Raw genomic sequence first — 16,682 nt, forward strand, 5'->3', positions numbered from 1 at the left:
CTATCATGTATAGAGATGAGCGAATCGAAGTTGACAAAGTGGAATTCGATCCGGATATCAGGAAAAATTCGATTTGCATCGAATCTGAATTTCCCCACTCATTTTTTCCTAAAATGGCTGCTGCACGTGTGAGGACATGGAGCAAGGAACTCTGGGAACGGGGGATCACCCATAATGCCAAGCATGCTGCCAATCAGCAGCTAGCCCTGTGATGTCACAGCCCTATAAATAGCCTCAGCCATCTTGGATTCTGCCATTTTCCAGTGTACATAGGGCAGGGAGAGATGTCAGCAGGTGCTAGGGACAGTGCTAGGAAAGACTTCACTGTGCTAAAAAAAAGATTTACAAGTTTATGGAAAGATAAGGTGTAGGGAAAGGATAGGGAGGAATTATTCCACAGCATTTATGTAGAAACGGTGCAGTAGGGGAGGTTACAGCCTGGGTAATAGGAACAATCCTATTACACCTTGCTGCACTGACTGGGGATCCAAATTGCCATTATACAGCTCTGTAATTTCAGCAAACTGTTCTTGTTATTAGGGTGCAAGTGTTGTTTGATACAGCCATTAACAGGGTTTATTACAAGGAAATATTTCTATGTCTTATTTGCCCTTGTGCAGTGCAGTTACAGTATATATGTTCTAAAGCATTTTTTTCCTTGTATTAGTGGTCGTGTGTGGTGAAGTGCAAAAATGACAGCCCTTTTTGTCGTATAATAGTGGCACAAAAAAAAATTGCAGTTCAGCGGTGCAGTTATATGTTCTAAGGCCCTTTTTGTCGTGTATTAGTAGCAATACAAAAATATATTTGCCTACAACAGTGCAGTTGTATGTTCTAAGGCCCTTTTTGTCGTGTATTAGTGGCAAAAGAAAAATATATTTGCCATTCAGTGGTGCAGTTATATGTTCTACAGCCTTTTGTGGAGTGCATAAGTGGAAAAAAGAAAAATACATTTGCCGTTCAGTGGTGCAGTTATATGTTCTAAAGCCCTTTTGTGGAGGTTATACGTGGAAAAAAGAAAAATATATTTTCCGTTCAGCGTTGTAGTTATATGTTCTAAAGCCTTTTGTGTCGTGTATAAGTGAAAAAAAATAAGGGCCTATTTGCCGTTTAACGGTGCAGTTATATGTTCTAAAGCCCTTTTGTGGAGTGTATAAGTCGAAAAAAAGAAAAATATATTTGCCGTTCAGCGGTGCAGTTATATGTTCTAAAGCCTTTTGTGTCATGTAAGTGGAAAAAACGAAGGGCCTATTTGCCATTCAGCGGTGCAGTTATATGTTCTAAAGCTCTTTTGTGGAGTGTATAAGTGGAAAAAATAAGGGCCCATTTGTCATTCAGCGGTGCAGTTATATGTTCTAAAGCCCTTTTGTGGAGTGTATAAGTGGAAAAAAGATAAATATATTTTCCGTTCAGTGGTGCAGTTATATGTTCTAAAGCCCTTTTGTGGAGTGTATAAGTGGAAAAAAGAAAAATAAATTTGCCGTTCAGTGGTGCAGTTATATAATCTAAAGCCTTTTGTGTCGTGTATAAGTGGAAACATATAAGGGCCTATTTGCCGTTCAGCGGTGCAGTTATATGTTCTAAAGCCCTTTTGTGTAGTGTATAAGTGGAAAAAAGAAAAATATATTTGCCATTCAGTGGTGCAGTTATATGTTCTAAAGCCTTTTGTGGAGTGCATAAGTGGAAAAAAGAAAAATAAATTTGCCGTTCAGTGGTGCAGTTATATGTTCTAAAGCCTTTTGTGTCATGTAAGTGGAAAAAAATAAGGGCCTATTTGCCGTTCAGCGGTGCAGTTATATGTTCTAAAGCTCTTTTGTGGAGTGTATAAGTGGAAAAAATAAGGACCTATTTGTCATTCAGCTGTGCAGTTATATGTTCTAAAGCCCTTTTGTGGAGTGTATAAGTGGAAAAAAGATAAATATATTTTCCGTTCAGTGGTGCAGTTATATGTTCTAAAGCCTTTTGTGGAGTGTATAAGTGGAAAAAAGAAAAATATATTTTCCGTTCAGCGTTGCAGTTATATGTTCTAAAGCTTTTTGTGTTGTGTATAAGTGGAAAAAAATAACGCCCTATTTGCCGTTCAGCGGTGCAGTTATATGTTCTAAAGCCTTTTGTGGAGTGTATAAGTGGAAAAAATAAGGACCTATTTGCCGTTCAGCGGTGCAGTTATATGTTCTAAAGCCCTTTTGTGGAGTGTATAAGTGGAAAAAAGAAAAATATATTTTCCGTTCAGCGGTGCAGTTATATGTTCTAAAGCATTTTGTGTCGTGTATAAGTGGAAAAAAATAAGGGCCTATTTGCCGTTCAGCGGTGCAGTTATATGTTCTAAAGCCCTTTTGTGGAGTGTATAAGTGCAAAAAAGAAAAATATATATTTGCCGTTGAGTGGTGCAGTTATATGTTCTAAATCATTTTGTGGAGTGTATAAGAGGAAAAAAGAAAAATATATTTGCCGTTCAGCGGTGCAGTTATATGTTCTAAAGCCTTTTGTGTAATGTATAAGTGGAAAAAATAAAAAGCTATTTGCCATTCAGCGGTGCAGTTATATGTTCTAAAGCCTTTTATGTCATGTGTAAGTGGAAAAAAATATGGGCCTATTTGCCGTTCAGTGGTGCAGCTATGTGTTCTAAAGCCCTTTTGTGGAGTGTATAAGTGGAAAAAATAAGGGCCTATTTGCAATTCAGCGGTGCAGTTATATGTTCTAAAGCCCTTTTGTGGAATGTATACAGGGAGTGCAGAATTATTAGGCAAGTTGTATTTTTGAGGATTAATTTTATTATTGAACAACAACCATGTTCTCAATGAACCCAAAAAACTCATTAATATCAAAGCTGAATATTTTTGGAAGTAGTTTTTAATTTGTTTTTAGTTTTAGCTATTTTAGGGGGATATCTGTGTGTGCAGGTGACTATTACTGTGCATAATTATTAGGCAACTTAACAAAAAACAAATATATACCCATTTCAATTATTTATTTTTACCAGTGAAACCAATATAACATCTCAACATTCACAAATATACATTTCTGACATTCAAAAACAAAACAAAAACAAATCAGTGACCAATATAGCCACCTTTCTTTGCAAGGATACTCAAAAGCCTGCCATCCATGGATTCTGTCAGTGTTTTGATCTGTTCACCATCAACATTGCGTACAGCAGCAACCACAGCCTCCCAGACACTGTTCAGAGAGGTGTACTGTTTTCCCTCCTTGTAAATCTCGCATTTGATGATGGACCACAGGTTCTCAATGGGGTTCAGATCAGGTGAACAAGGAGGCCATGTCATTAGATTTTCTTATTTTATACCCTTTCTTGCCAGCCACGATGTGGAGTAAGTGGACGGGTGTGATGGAGCATTGTCCTGCATGAAAATCATGTTTTTTTTGAAGGATGCAGACTTCTTCCTGTACCACTGCTTGAAGAAGGTGTCTTCCAGAAACTGGCAGTAGGACTGGGAGTTGAGCTTGACTCCATCCTCAACCCGAAAAGGCCCCACAAGCTCATCTTTGATGATACCAGCCCAAACCAGTACTCCACCTCCACCTTGCTGGCGTCTGAGTCGGACTGGAGCTCTCTGCCCTTTACCAATCCAGCCACGGGCCCATCCATCTGGCCCATCAAGACTCACTCTCATTTCATCAGTCCATAAAACCTTAGAAAAATCAGTCTTGAGATATTTCTTGGCCCAGTCTTGACGTTTCAGCTTGTGTGTCTTGTTCAGTGGTGGTCGTCTTTCAGCCTTTCTTACCTTGGCCATGTCTCTGAGTATTGCACACCTTGTGCTTTTGGGCACTCCAGTGATGTTGCAGCTCTGAAATATGGCCAAACTGGTGGCAAGTGGCATCTTGGCAGCTGCACGCTTGACTTTTCTCAGTTCATGGGCAGTTATTTTGCGCCTTGGTTTTTCCACACGCTTCTTGCGACCCTGTTGACTATTTTGAATGAAACGCTTGATTGTTCGATGATCACGCTTCAGAAGCTTTGCAATTTTAAGAGTGCTGCATCCCTCTGCAAGATATCTCACTATTTTTGACTTTTCTGAGCCTGTCAAGTCCTTCTTTTGACCCATTTTGCCAAATAATTATGCACACCTAATATAGGGTGTTGATGTCATTAGACCACACCCCTTCTCATTACAGAGATGCACATCACCTAATATGCTTAATTGGTAGTAGGCTTTCGAGCCTATACAGCTTGGAGTAAGACAACATGCATAAAGAGGATGATGTGGTCAAAATACTCATTTGCCTAATAATTCTGCACGCAGTGTAAGTGGAAAAAAGAAAAAAATATTTGCTGTTCAGCGGTGCAGTTATATGTTCTAAAGGCCTTTTTTGGGTATATTAGTGGTGCTAAAAAGTATTTGCTGTCATGTGGTGAAGTGAGAAAATTACAAACTTTTTGGGGGTGTATTAATTTCCTTTTTATTTTTTTTATTTGACAGTATGTCAGACAGAGAAGTGCCAGGCCCTGCACAGGGGAGTGGCAGAGGCCTAAATGTTTCTGGCAAAGCCACAGGTCGCAGCAGAGTAAGGGGCGTGGCAGCAGGAGTCACAGCAAGAGGCCTGAGATCCCGGTGTCATCTAGCGGTTGTGTCTTGACCAGCAACCCAGCGGTTCTTGAATGGTTGACTCGGTCATCCACTTCATCCCAAGTGACATCAGACACCCTCAGCCAAGAGTCGGTGGGTTCGTCAGTCACAACCCTTAGTTGGCATGGCCCGGGAGCAGGACCTGCGCCCTCATCTGTCCTCCACCTACCTCTGTCCTTTTCTGTTCCCTCAGCCAGAGAAGTATTATATGCTGTGGGCTCAGCCCCACTATACAGCGAGGAAGAGCTATTAGAAGACAGTCAACAGCTACTGGCCAGCCAAGATGTGGAGGAGACATCCGCTGCTTCCTCCGGTAGGCGGGCAAGTAGTGATGAGGAGAGTGGTGTGGGAGCTGGTGTTGCAAGCGGTGAGGCTCCTGACCCAGAGACAGTTGAGGAGGACATCAGTGATGTGCAGACAGTACTCGATGATGAGGATGTAGCTGATCACACTTGGGAGCCGGGTGAATTAGGGGCTTTATCATCATTGAGAGAAGAGGGTGGCAGCTTACGCGTGAGGCAGCGGCAGAGCGAGCAAGTCGCTAGCATGGCCGGGAGTCAGAAGGGTGGCAGCAGTGTGAGGTAGGTAGCCAAGCGCACCCCGGGTAGACCACCCGCTTCGAGTGTTTGGGGTAAAATCACCTTCTTGGCGGTGTGGCAGTTTTTTGTTAAACCTCTGGAGGAGGTGAACATGGCCATATGTAGAATCTGTGGGCAGAAGGTGAAGCGTGGCCAGGGTGCCAATCTTGGCACCGCGGCCCTGTGTCAACATATGCAGCGTCATCATGAAGTGGCTTGGGAGAACCGTGGCTCCGATGTGGTGGTCCAGCCTGCCGCAGCAACCGCTGCATCATGCAGTGGCACGCACCCGGTTTCAGGCAGTCAAGGCTCCACCACCTCAGCCGAAAAGAGCTGTCTGTCCTTCCCATCATCTGCTGGTCCTGATGCTCCTGCTCCTCCTACTCCTCATCAGTCATTCCGGCAGCAATTGATCACCAAAGCGATTGCCAAAAGACAACAGTATGCGTGCACTCATCCAACAGCACAGAAGCTGAATGTGCTCCTGTCCAAGTTACTGGTGCTACAGTTCCTTCCTTTCCAAGTGGTGGACTCTGCACCTTTCAGAGAACTGATGGCTTGTGCCGAGCCGAGGTGGAGAGTCCCAAGCCGTCATTTCTTTGCCAAAAAGGCAGTACCAGCCATGCACACACATGTAGAACAGAAGGTGGGCCAGTCCTTGAGCCTGTCGGTGTCTGCCAAAGTGCACAGCACACGCCGACGTGTGGAGCTGTAACTGCGATCAGGGACAATACATGTCCTTTACAGCCCACTGGGTGAATGTGGTTCCTGCACAGACACACCAGCAACTTGGCCACGTGATGCCGCTTCCGCCTCTAAGTTGTCACGCTGTTGGTCCTGCGACAATGTCCGCCTCTGCCTCCTCATCGTCCACCGTGTCCTCAGCCTCCACTGCAGGGACAATTCACAGTGCCCCTCCAGCATACCACATGTGCAGGGCATGGCAGTGTCACGCTGTTCTGCACCTCGTTTGCCTGGGCGAACAGAGTCACACAGGGGAAGAACTGGTCCATGTCCTTCATCAAGAAATCGAATCCTGGCTTTCTCTGCGACAACTCAAAATCGGAACCATGGTGACCGACAACAGGAAGAACATGCTGTCAGCACTGCGTCAAGGAGGGCTGAGCCATGCGCCCTGCATGGCACATGTGTTCAATCTGGTTGTCAAGCGGTTCCTGAAGTCTTCCACCCATCTGCAAGACATCCTAAAAATGGCCAGGAAACTTTGCATGCACTTCAGCCACTCATACACCGCAAAGCACACCCTCCTTGAGCTGCAGCGGCAGAACGGCATCCCCCAACATAGGCTGATATGCGACGTTTTCACCCATTGGAATTCCACCCTCCATATGTTGGACCGACTATACGAACAGAGAAAGGCCATAAACAATTTCTTGATGATTCAAGCAGGCAGAAGTACTTAGATGTCAGTCAGGGGCAGCTCATGCGTGACACCTGCCGTTTGCTCAGGCCCTTTGAGGAGGCCAAGTTATTTGTCAGTCGCCAGGACTACAGGATGAACAACGCCATTCCACTGCTTCATGTCCTGGAACAGATGCTGATAAATCTGGCTGGTCAGAGGACTGGAGACGTGGCGCCTAGATCTCATGGCCACATGATTCCTGTGGGGGCTGAACTGGAGAAGGAGGAGGACATTGGAGCACAAGCAATGTGTAGCGAAATGGGTGGTTTTTATGCACAGGTGATAGTAGAGGAGGAGCAGGAGCTGCAAGAGGAGCTAAAGGGTGATGAGGAAGACGAGACAGAGGACCCAGACACACCGTGGCAGTATGCAGTGGAGATGGAGGCAGGGATTCCCTCCGAGTCACTTGCACAAATGGCCCGATGCATGCTCACTTCCTTGCGTAGTGACAGACGAATTGTCACCATTCGGCAGAGTGATGACTTCTGGCTCTCCACCTTGTTGGACCCTCGCTACCGGTCCAAAATGGGGGCCTTTTGTACACACGCTGAGAGGGAGGACAAACTGAACTAGTATAGAGACATCCTATGTAGTGAGTTGGCAGCTGCCTTTCTGCGCCATCGTCCATCCTCTCGCAGGTCTGACTGGGGGGGCCCTTTGCGCTCACGTTCCTCTTGAGTCTATAGTCGCTGATGAGCAGCTTTCTTCACCTGCCTAGTGAAGAAACTACTCACCAGCAGCAGCAGCTAGACCTGGAGCAGGACCTGAACCAGCAGGTGGGTGATGGCATACTTGGACAGTACACTGCCCACATTAAAGATCCGCTGGACTACTGGGCAGCCAAACTGGATTTGTGTCCGCAACTAGCAGAGTTTGCCCTGGAAAAACTGTCCTGCCCGGCCAGTAGTGTGGCATCAGAGCGGGTGTTTAGTGCGGCGGGGCCATAGTTACCCCAAGAAGAACTCGCCTGTCCACCTAAAATGTGGAGAGACTAACCTTTGTCAAGATGAATCAGGCATGGATCAGCCTGGATTTCCACCCACCAATGCCTGATGCATCAGACTAGATCCATGGTGCCACACCAACACTTTGACAAAAGAGACCGTTTTTTTCTGCTACTATACACCCGCCTGATGCTACACATCTGATGCTAAGTGCTTGTTCTTTCACACGCCATCTTCAGCTGGTACCCACCTCCCCAGTCTGTCACCGGGTCACTTTGTGGTCTCCTGATGCTGCTGCCACCTCCTCACTATGTCACCTTGCCACTCTGTGTTCTCCTGATGCTGCTGCCACCTCCTCACTATGTCACCTTGCCACTCTGTGTTCTCCTGATGCTGCTGCCACCTTTTCACTCTGTCACCAGGTCACTCTGTGGTCTCCTGATGCTGCTGCCACCTCCACACTATGCCACCTTGCCACTCTGTGGTCTCCTGATGCTGCTGTCCCCTCCACACTATGTCACCTTGCTACTCTGTGGTCTCCTAATTCAGCTGTCACCTCCACACTATGTCAGCTTGCCACTCTGTGATCTCTTGATGCTGATGCCACCTCCACACTATGTCACCTTGCCACTCTTTGGTCTTCTGATGCTGCTTCCACCTCCCCAATCTGTCACCGGGTCACTCTGTGGTCTCCTGATGTTACTGCCTCCTCCACACTATGTCACCTTGCCACTCTGTGGTCTCCTGATGCTGCTGTCACCTCCACACTGTTGTGTCTTTTCATAGGTAAATGCATTGATATCCAATTATTCTAGTCAAGATGGATGTTCATTACCTTTAAGAGCCATACTCGACTATATTTACAATTTTGTATGTCTTTAGTAGGCCAATGTAAGGTCGCAAAAAGGTTTCTGTGTAAAAAGGTTTCTACTCTTCAGTGTTATTCTTCTCATTAATATACCGGTCTGAGAAGCCTCCTTGTCTACTTATAAATTTATGACGCGAGATAAAGATAAGCTCTATGCAGCTGATGATAAATACCTATACAATTAGGTATTTATTAATGAAGCAAAATATATAATATTCATGTATTCATTTAATGAGTCTTACTTAGTCCTTAGCATAAGACAATCAGTAGGACATATATATATATATATATATATATATATATATATATAGACTTTGTATTATATTGTTATATGTTATGAAGACAACATGTATCCAGTATATTATATATATTTCTCATTAGGAGAATATTCGTCTCTAAAAGAGTGTCTGTAAAGATGTGTGTTTTGTAACAATTAATCACATCTTTGGTATGACAGAGGAGGTACTGATATCTCTGTGATAAAACAAGGCCATTCATATCATTATGATCCATAGATCAACAGTGTGAGAAACATTCAGAGAGACGCCTAGAGGTCTGTCTCTAATTGCTACAAGTGTCAGAATTAATCCCTATAGCTTTGAATTAAAGCTTCTAAGGTCAAATGTATAGAATAAGTTTTATTCAGACTTGCATAAGTTAACCCTTTATACTATGATGCAAATAGCTTACACAGCAGTGCCACCTAGGTATGAGTAGGTGACATTACAACAGTAGCAAAAGTGCATTCTGGGTAAGGTTATGATGTCATATTTCTTATCAATAGTCACGCCCATCCAACAATGATTGGAAAGTTCCAAACTAGGAAGGTGTGTCTAACTGATAAGTTTGTAATTATAAACCACACACAAGAGGAGAGAAAAGGAGGAGGCGAGAGAAAGAGAAGTTGAGCTCTCTAGAGGGGTCTATCAAGATGAAAGCCATGATGAGATGCGCTATGCTGGACCACCCAGCTTTCCTAGGAGCAGAAGTGAGATTCCTACTAGGACTTGGTAAGAGACACAGAAAATGATATTTCATTTTATTAAGACTAATTTTCATATTGTGGGTGAAATTATACCATCTAGATTGGCGAATAAATAAATAAATTAATTGATCATCTCCATATTGAGATGTAGTCTTAGGATATTGTGAGGCTTCATTCTACCTGCAGAAGAATCAAGACTCATAATCTAGCAAAGCATTAAATAATTGCTTAGATATATATATATATATATATATATATATATATTGATAGAATATTCTGTGATGGATTCCCACAGGAAAGACTTGTTTCAAGTCCTTCCCATTTAAGATATGGTCTAGCAAAGATCCTAGATCCCTGTTATTTGTCTTAATATTTTTACCAAAGTCATATGTGTGAAAATAGTCCAGGATGGGGCGGAAGGATACAGTTATCTCTTATAAGTTATATCCTTGGATGGATCTGCCCATGCCTGAAGTCATGTGATGTGTAGTTGGTTAGAAGGGGGCAGAATGTATTTAGCATTCTATATTGATGTCTAGGATTAGACATGCCCATCCTGATATCATGAGGTTTTATCTGAACAAGTGATGTATATAAATTATGTTCATATTTTGATATCTTAACCTAATAATAGCTTGGTTATAATGTGACGAGTTATTTCCACTCACATGTATTGTATAAGCTTGTAATGCTTTATATTAATGCTATATATATTCATTTGCATGTATCATTGTGTTTATTTACTTATATATGTTAATAACCTTGTAACCAATAAACCTGTGTATTATTGTATAATGGAGAACTACATTTTTATCATTAACGTCACCTCACGTCAAAAGAACATATTTAGGGTACTTTCACACTTGCGTTTTTCTTTTCCGGCATAGAGTTCCGTCACAGGGGCTCTATACCGGAAAAGAACTGATCAGTTTTATCCCCATGCATTCTGAATGGAGAGTAATCCGTTCAGTTTGCATCAGGATGTCTTCAGTTCAGTCGTTTTGACTGATCAGGCAAAAGAGAAAACCGCAGCATGCTACGGTTTTATCTCCGGCTAAAAAAACTGAAGACTTGCCTGAATGCCGGATCCGGCATTTTTTCCCATAGGAATGTATTAGTGCCGGATCCGGCATTCAGAATACCGGAATGCCGGATCCGTCCTTCCGGTATGCGCATGCGCAGACTGAAAAAAAGGTGAAAAAATAAATGCCGGATCCGTTTTTGCCGGATGACACCGGAAAGACGGATCCGGCATTTCAATGCATTTTTTCGACTGATCAGGCATTTTTAAGACTGATCAGGATCCTGATCAGTCTTACTAATGCCATCAGTTAGCATACATTTTGCCTGATCCGGCAGGCAGTTCCGGCGACGGAACTGCTTGCCGGATCTCTCTGCCGCAAGTGTGAAAGTAGCCTTATCTGAGGAAATAGCCGGACTCAGATGTGAATTGTATCAATTAGTTTGTCTACAATTCACCAGTTCATGATTTCAAGAATTTATGACAAATTTTATAAAAAAAATTTTTTATGGTTAATTATTTTTATGACCATAATTAATAATTCTTAATTGAATTATTACTTCCCGACAACACTATGTCACTTTGCCACTCTGTGGTCTTCTGATGCTGCTGCCGCCACCTCCACACTGTCATTGTGCCACTCTGTGGCCTCCTCCTGATGCTGCTGCTGCCGCCACCTCCACACTCTGTCATTGGGCCACTCTGTGGTCTCCTTATGACACTTTCACCTCACCACTATGTCATAGGGACACTCTGTGCACTTCTCATGCTGTTCCCACCCTGCCCACTTCATGACTGGGCCACTGATTTGCCTTTGGGCCTGGCTGACATCATCATTTATTTGACCCTTCTGATCGGTCAGAAGGAAGGAAAAATGAGACGCACAACAGATCCTATCTGTGTAGCAGCTGTAAGGCCTGTATGGTCCTATCTAAATTGGCTTGTGATTTTGTAGCCAAAAGCAGGAGTGGGTACAAAAGACAGAAGACATGCAAATATTCCATTCACTTGTCATCTTTGTTTTGGATCCACTCCTGTTTTTTTGGGCATTAGTAATACTGATGGATTACTAACCAAATGCTGACCGAGTGAAGGCGGATATTCAACAGACAGGATCCGTTTTTTGGGGGTTATTGTTCTGACGGATCAGAGGAAGGGCAAAATAATCAGTGACGTCAACACAAACTTACTGCTGACACCCTCTCCACTCTGTCGGGGGCTCTACTTGTATAAGCGTTTAATAGAACAGGTTCTGTAGACATCTATGTGGAATCAGCTGACGGCGGTGAAAAAGGAGTGCGCTTCTTCTTGGCGCTAACATCGACCTGTAAAGCTGAGTTCATACTTGAGTTATTTGGTCATATTTGGCCCTGTGACTGCCCAAATAAGTAAAGTGTGCAGTGATTCTAAGAGCGACTCCCTATGCGTGTTACTGCAAGGCACAGTGTTCTACACCACTATAAATACAGGCTCTCCGTAGCCAGGAAATAGCAGTTTTTTAACGCAATTCGCCGCAAATAAATTCGGGTTGAACCAAATTTTTTCGAAAAACTCGGCGATCCGGCCAAATCGAATTTTGGAAAAATTTGCTCATCTCTAATCAGATATTTATGGTATAGCTTGTGGATATGCCATAAATAACTGAGGTGAGAATACCCCTTTTCTAAACCAGACAATCCCTTTAATATAATTCACCCCTCTCCTTATTATTTCTTCAGTATAAACAAAATGAAAAAAAACAAGAACCTTTCTATACTTTAAAAAGTTGATACTAATGCGATTAGCAATTCGATGCTCCCTTTCCTCAGCTCATACAACACAATGGCCGAATTGATTCCCTTGTTATTCTCTTCGACTCATCAAAGGCAAACTGCAGAGATAAGTATAAATCTGCCCAGTGTTTCCCAATGGCAGCCAAACTGTGCAATGATTGGAAAAATGGTCTAATCATGAATAGGGTGACTTCAGTATTTTATAACAATAGCTGTGGTGGAACTACCGCTGTAACATTGTAGCCATAATGATTATTGTGTGTGTGCTGGCAAACGAGGCCTGTCCTTGAGTCCTGCTGCTGTTTCTGTCCTCCATTACGGCCCGGGCCTCATTTCCAGCCTGTGCTCTCCCTAACAGCAGCACCATGCTGTGACGTCATTGCGCCTAATTGGCTGAGTAGGGTCATGAGCCTATGCGTTCTCTTGGTCAGCTCAGTCACAGCATCGCATCTGTTGCTAGGGACAACATGATGTTTTCCATTCATCAGGGGAATGGGGCTAGGTGAGTATTACTTTGTTATTATATTAAGACTACAGGGGCTTCACTACTGTAAGGGGGAGCACTAAGGGGGCAGCATTATTAGTGGGCTCTAAGGGGCATATCTACTGTGTCGGGGCACTAAGGTGACATTCTACTATTCTACTTGGCCACTAAGAGAGCATTCTAATGTGTAGAAGCGCCAAGGGGGCATTCTACTGTACGGAAACACTAAGGAGGTATAACTACTGTGTGGGGCCACTAAGGGGGCTTAACTACTGTGTGGGTGTACTAAGGGGCATGTTTACTGTGTAAGGGGAACAAAGAGGGCATTGATACGGTGAAGAGGGCACTAAGGGAGTATTCTACAGTGAAGGGGGCACTAAGGGGGAATAGCTACTGTGTGGGCACTAAGGTGGCGTACAGAGCCTAGGCGGCATACTGTAAAGTAAACCCTTGACTCCTCCTCCTGTCCAGTGCTAGAAAGCATTTTTTACATGACTGAGTGGGTGGGGGGTTGTATGGCAAGTGTGGTCAAATTTGACTAGCCACAGAAGGGGCCCAGCATTTTCTAGTTTTTTTCTAGCTCCTGAGTAAGAGTAAAAATTAACACCGTACCTCGATTATGGTTGGCTTTCCCACACTGTCAAATGTCGGCGATCCATACAGAACCCCATCACTGTAAGGCGTCCTCTGAATATACCGCAGCCAACCCGGCCGATCAGGAAAACCCATTAGATTTGTGTTAAATGTGATTGGATCATTGCTTAGTTCGCCTAGATGGGAGACAAAACGTAAGTAATTAAAAAAATTTTTTTTTTAAGGGAGTCCGAATTAAATTTGACATTTTTATGGTGATTTTCACAGAAAAAATGTTAAAGGGATTGTCCAGCTAGTTATATTGTTTTGAAAATAAATAAATAAATAAATAAATAAATACTACCCTCTAAGCCACTCCAAATCATGCTTTCCAGGTCCCCAAGTCTTTACTTTCTGGTCCCTGTTTCGAAACAGGAATGTGACCATTAAGCAAATCATTAGCCGTAGTGTGTGCCAACAGAGACCAGGATCCATGATGGGAGTATTACTTCTTTTATTACTTAAAAGTATCCTGGATGCATTGCTGGACAACCCCTGTATGATATATTGCTAGGAGATATTATATCTTTCTCACTGCTGGGGGTGGGGTCCAACAACTAGGACCCCCAATGATTAATAGAATAAATCGGTCACTGGGGATGGCATTGAGTTTCAGCACCCACACAGTATTGGGTTAGAAGCAGCATCATACGGGGAAAGAATCTGAAAACGACTTCATTCTAGCAATAGTCACATCCCCACTAATCAGTTGCAGGTCATGAAGGTGGAATCCACGTCTATTGGATATTTATAATATAATCCTTGAACTGTTTAAGTAAAATACCCATGGGATGATGCAAGGATACAATATTTCTATTGGAAAATCATAGTAAATATCTACATTGTCATAACAAGCAAACAAAAAATAAGCAAGCAGTCATCATGAAAATAGTGAGAAATGTAAACAAAAATAAATAATGAAGTCATAAAACTGTCCATGATACAAATACATAGGCTTGATCAATATACAACTGGTACGTCCCTTCCAGTATGAAAGCTCATAAAATACAAAGGAATGGTATAAAAGTTCTAGAATCCTTAACAATCAAACCCTCTCCAGTCTTCAAAACACTAGATGGACCTAACATCAATTTCTGAGTAAACTATTGTGCTTAGCTGATCAGGGGTTTTGTCATTACCAGAGACCCCGCCCCAGAGGAGCTGGTCAAAGCTTTGACAGAGTTTACTTTAAGTTCCCAGTCTGCCCCTGTATGTGGTCCTAAACTGCCTTCTGGGGAAATGGCAGCGCTCAAAAGGGGAAGAGCAGCATCTGGACTTTGTAACTTGGAATTTGCTGAAATACTTTTTGAGACATCTTTTTTAGTTTTTGTTGACTGAGCTGTGTGAGCGGTTATTTTTTTGTGGGACAAGCTGTCGTTTTACATTTAGTTTTTTAATCACTTTTTATTTCATGTCTTTGGGAGGTGAGGTGGGCAAAAAAAAATAGCAATTTTGTCAGATTTTTATTTTTATTTTTTATGGGGTATATTCCCCATGTGGTATAGATGATATGTCAACTTTATTGTGCAGACTGATATGATTATGTTGATACCAGATTTATATCGTTTTTATATAGTTTTTCATCAACATAGTTTTTGCAGGACAGGCTGTAGTTTTTATTGGTACTATTTTGGGGTACATATAATTTTTTTATCTCATTTTATACAATTTTTTGGGAGGTGACAAACAGCATTATTGTTTTGGTTTTTATAAAAAACACTGGATAAGTCACAGAATGCATTTATAGATCAGGTAGTTACAGATGTTGCGATACCAACTATGTGGTTTTTTTTGTTTACATTTTTTAACCAATTATATCTGAGTGGATACAGAAAAAAGGGGGATTTTTTTTACTTGAAAATGTTATTTATTTATTTTTTTACTTTTTCACTTTTTTTAAAGTCGCACTTGGGGACTTAAAGGGAACCTGCCATCAACTTTATGGTGACCTCACTGAGGGCAGCATAAAATAGTGACAGAAATGCTGATCTCAGTCGTGTGTCACTCATGAGCTAAAAGTAAGTGGTTGCTGAGAACCAACATCATAATCATTGCAGCCCAGGCCTAGAGAAGAGTCAAATCTACTTGAGAAGAGTCCTGGTTATTCCTAATCTCCTGCTCTCCGCCATCTGCTGATGATTGGCAGATCTCTCCTAGAGAGAAATGGAGAAAACTAGGTAGAAGACTGTTAGTCATCAGCAGGTGGGCAGGAGAGCAGGAATTCATGAATAACCAGGACTCTTCTCAGGTGGCCGTGACTCTTTTCCAGGCCCAGTCTGCAATGATTGTGATGTTGGTTCTCGACAACCACTTACTTTTAACTTTTAAATGACCGGCCTCTGAAATCAACTCACCTGTCTCTTCTTTATGCTGCCGTTAGTATATGCAGTGTAAAGTTGATGACAAGTTCCCTTTAAACATACAACAATCATATTATTGGTACAATACACTGCAAAAGTTATCTTTCGCAGTGTATTGTACATGTCAGTTTTACACTGACATGTGGCCTGATCAGAGTCATCAGACCCTGCCTCTGGCAGGGCCTGGCCGGCTTCTGTAGATGGCAGGCCTGGAGGCCTTTGTAAGGCCTCTGGCTGCCATGGCAACTATTGGGACCCTGTATTGGTGCTAGCATCGATCTCAGCCGTGGCAGCGGGGTGTCAGCTGTATGTTCCTGAGTCACTACCATCTCTGTGCCGTAAATATATGGCATGGCTCATTAATGTTCAGCTCGACATGCTGTACATTTATGGCATGGAGTGGGAAGAGTTTAAGGTTTAAGTTCATTTTTTTAGGGGAGTTTTGTATTTTTAAATGATAAGTGATATAATTCTGCTCTGGGAAGCTCCCTAGATCTATAAAATTAGTATTGATAATATATTCTTTTAGTAATTGGTTAATGTTCCCTTTCTCTTCCCCTATCAAAAATAAAATAGAAAAAGGCACATGTTCTAAAAAGGTGAAGGCAGATTTGCATTCGCTTTGTGGCAGCAATCACATGCACTTTTCATGTGAATCTGGTGGCACCTGTTCAATTGCTCTGCAGCGCAACCACAGGGGAAGTAAGGTATTACACAGTGTCCTATGAAATCAGTGGGCTGTCCATGTAATGTATGGGCATGCCAGGTCCTCCAGAGTGAGAGATGCTCTTTGTTCTCCACTTTGGCTAAGGGTACTTTCACACTTGCGGCAGAGGATTCCGGCAGGCAGTTCCGTCGCCTGAACTGCCTGCCGGATCCGGAAATCCGGATGCAAACGGATGGCATTTGTCAGACAGATACGGATGCGGATCCATCTGACAAATGCATTGAAATACCGGATCCGTCTCTCCGGTGTCATCCGGAAAAACGGATCCGGTATTTATTTTTTTCACAGATTTAAA

General features: G+C 42.8%; 1 protein-coding gene across 2 annotated transcripts in view; it reads right to left on the reverse strand.

Moving 5' to 3' along the window:
- SGCE (sarcoglycan epsilon) overlaps positions 1-16,682 on the reverse strand; it is a 70,261-nt gene that overhangs the window by 36,798 nt on the left and 16,781 nt on the right. For both annotated transcript variants that reach the window (XM_040431211.1, XM_040431210.1), the window contains exon 3: positions 13,280-13,437. In XM_040431211.1, coding sequence (XP_040287145.1) covers positions 13,280-13,437 — 158 coding nt within the window. The remainder of the gene's footprint in view (positions 1-13,279; positions 13,438-16,682) is intronic.

Source organism: Bufo bufo, chromosome 5, assembly GCF_905171765.1.
Source record: "Bufo bufo chromosome 5, aBufBuf1.1, whole genome shotgun sequence".
Classification (NCBI taxonomy): domain Eukaryota; kingdom Metazoa; phylum Chordata; class Amphibia; order Anura; family Bufonidae; genus Bufo; species Bufo bufo.